This window comes from Nelusetta ayraudi, unplaced genomic scaffold (assembly GCF_046127955.1).
Source record: "Nelusetta ayraudi isolate G7.1 ecotype Tasmania unplaced genomic scaffold, CSIRO-AGI_Nayr_v1 ptg000134l, whole genome shotgun sequence".
Taxonomy (NCBI): Eukaryota; Metazoa; Chordata; class Actinopteri; order Tetraodontiformes; family Monacanthidae; genus Nelusetta; species Nelusetta ayraudi.
The window spans coordinates 582501-585477 of NW_027466184.1; the positions used below are offsets into that span (position 1 = coordinate 582501).

General features: G+C 53.9%; 1 protein-coding gene across 2 annotated transcripts in view; it reads right to left on the reverse strand.

Moving 5' to 3' along the window:
* Positions 1 to 1630, reverse strand: part of pex6 (peroxisomal biogenesis factor 6) — a 7702-nt gene extending 6072 nt beyond the window's left edge. For both annotated transcript variants that reach the window (XM_076051367.1, XM_076051366.1), the window contains exons 1-3: positions 1139 to 1630; positions 337 to 942; positions 1 to 2 (exon numbers count right to left, since the gene is read on the reverse strand). The exon at positions 1 to 2 is cut by the window's left edge and continues 168 nt beyond it. In XM_076051367.1, coding sequence (XP_075907482.1) covers positions 1 to 2; positions 337 to 942; positions 1139 to 1624 — 1094 coding nt within the window. In that variant the 5' untranslated portion in view covers positions 1625 to 1630. The remainder of the gene's footprint in view (positions 3 to 336; positions 943 to 1138) is intronic.
* Between the last annotated feature and the right edge of the window lie 1347 nt (positions 1631 to 2977).

The window sequence follows — 2977 nt, forward strand, 5'->3', positions numbered from 1 at the left end:
CTCTGGAGGACAGGAAGGGATGTAGCGCAGTCAGCAAACCCTGGGTTTGTGTGTGTGTGTGTTTGTTTTGTGCGTTTGTTATGCGTACATGTGTGTGTGTGTGTTTGCTTTGTGTGTGTGTGTGTGTGTGTGTGTGTGTGTAATCTCAAAATAAAACACTGGAATCCGTTTGTAGAATTAACTGCAGAATTTTTTTTGTGAATTTTCTTAAGCAATCGTTGTTGCTTCTCCTCTAAAACCAAGAAGGAGAAAACCTGGGAGGAGAAGACCGAGTCCGTTTTGTGTGTGTGTGCGTGTGTGTTCATTTTAATGTGTGTCAGTGTGTATGTGTGTCACCTTCATCCCCAGGCTGCAGCTCCTCTCAGGTGTCTGATCTCCGCCCGTCATGTTGAACCACAGCGTCCTGGTGATCAGGCCCACCTCGCGGTCCCTCTGACCTTCTGGACTGGCCGTGGTCTCCTGGTCCAGGATCACATGGTCCAGGACCTCCTGGTCCAGGACCTGGACCTGGACCAGGCGCTCCTGGGACGGCCCCGCCGGCCACCACACTTTCACCCACTCCCGGCTGAAGAGGCCCAGCCTCAGGAGCAGCCGCCGGCACACAAACACACAGCCGTCCACGTCCAAGTCCAGTGTGGTCTCAGGCCCCGCCCACCGCCCGTCGTCCACCACCTGCACCTCCAGCCGGCACTCCAGCGCCTGCAGGACGCCGCCCAGACCCGAGCCCAGCAGCCTCCTGCTGTCGATCAGGCAGCGGCCGCCGCCGCCGAGGCTGTCGGCGTACTGAGCAAAGTCGGACACGCACGGCACGAGCCCCCTGCTGGGCGGAGCCTGAGTAGGCGGCTCCGTCGGCTCACCACCGTCTGTCAGAACCAGGGCGGTGTCAGCGGTTATCAGACCCTGGGACACCGGGCTACAGTCCAGCACCTGGAGCTCCACCCACTGCACGCACACGAAACATAAAGTTAGCTCTTAGCCGCGGGTCTCGGTTAAAGTTAAACAGCTAAACTTTAAAAGTAGCTACACGACTTTTAAAGAAAACATCAGGTCAGTAGCACCGCAGTGGGCGCGTCCTCTGCTGAACACCAGGTGGTCCGTCCCTGCCCTGTTAAACCCCCTCAAAACCTGCAGGACTCACCTGCCCCGGCTCCTCTCCCGGCAGCAGCAGCGGTTCTCCCTGCCGGGCCAGCAGCCACCGTCCCGGGCCGCACAGTTCCAGCAGCCCTGCGGGGAAGCGTTCGGCGGCGGCCCAACGGAGGCTCCGGTGGCTCGGGGCTCCCAGCACCACTCGGTCCAGTCGCAACGGCTCCACCGGCCGCACCGTCCCCGCTACCCCGCTGCCGTGGTGCGGGAGGCCGTGATGCTGCATGAAGCGGTGGCTGGCGAAGAGCTGCAGGGGGCCGCCGGACTCGGTCCTCTCCTCCCCGGCGGCCGGGTGGACGCGGAGCAGTAGGGCCGGCGGGCCGGTTCCCCGAGGCCGCTGAGGGCTGAAAAGGACGGTCGGTGGGTCGCTGCCCTGCCGGAGGACCGAGTCCAGGTGAGAGGTGGACAGCAGGACGTCGGCGGGACTCAGCAGGGACGGGAAAGAGTCCAGACTGCACAACTCCGCCACCTGCGCCGCCATCTTGGCCCTACTACGTCATCACGATGCGACGCGTCCGGATGGTACCTGATTATTTCCGCCTGCTGGATGGCCGCCAGTACTACAGCAATTTATATGTACAGTATATATATATATTACTGTGCGATATTTTATTTCCCAATGCATATCCATCCATTTTCAAATTTTCAATACCCGCTTCTTTCTGAGCTCAGGGTCACGGGGGTCTGCTGGAAACCATCCCAGCTGTATTTGGCACTACAGTGACAACAGTATGTGGCCGCCACCGATTCTGCAGGTTGTCCCACTTAAAAAGATGAGAGGTCTGTAATGTTCATCATAGGCAAATAAATAAATAAATGATTTGAAAATCATACAATCTGGATTTTTGTTTTTTTTGCATTCTGTCTCTTACTATTGAAGTGGCAAAGAATGTCAAAGAATTTATTATAATGGTATAATGGTCCAGAAAATAAGAATTTAGCCCCTACAAACAAGCAAGAATTGTGGCCCTCACAGACCTGTTGCTTCTTCATGAAGAAGCTCTTCTATCCTCCACTCGTTACCTTTATTGATGGCACCTGTTTGAACTCATTATCTGTATAAAATCACCTGTCCACACCCTTAAACAGTCAAGACAGCTACTGCTTCACCATGGACAAGACCAAAGAGCTGTCTAAGGATACCAGGGACAAGTGCTGTGTCTCAATTCAGGGTCTGCACCCTTCAGACCGAGTGTCCTCCGTCTGAAGGAAGCGTTCTTCGAGGACCCGGCCTAGAAGGACGGACCAAACCCCGCCTCCCCGTAATCACATGGGACCTGCTGGCCAACCCCGGAAGTGACGTTTCTATAGCATCAAGCTAAGCATTAGTTCGCCATCCAACGATGTCGTTCGATATTCAAATAAGTAAAAACCCGATGTTGAAACTGCATATTTTATGTCAAATTTCAATACTTAAATTTATATGAAGTGTCTTTGCCAGTACATGCCGCTAATTTCAGCTGACTTCCCAAGATCTCACAATGCTTTGCAGCAGCACGCAAAGCATCATGGGATACATAAGTACGCGAAGGATAGTAGCGGTGCATCCTTGGAATCGGCTAAAACGAGGGCGCATTCCAAGTACGCATTTTGAGCGTCCTAAGGACCCCTGTGAATTGGGACGAGCCTTTGCGCAGTGCTATGACGCAACTTCCTTTCAAAATGCGTACTTCAAGGATGCAGACCCTGAATTGAGACACAGCAATGATTGTACACCTGCACAAGACTGGGATGAACCAATCTACCATAGGCAAGCAGCTTGGTGAGAAGAGATCAACTGCAGGTGCAATTCTTAGAACCAACAGAAGCAGGGAAATAAAGACAGGACAACAAC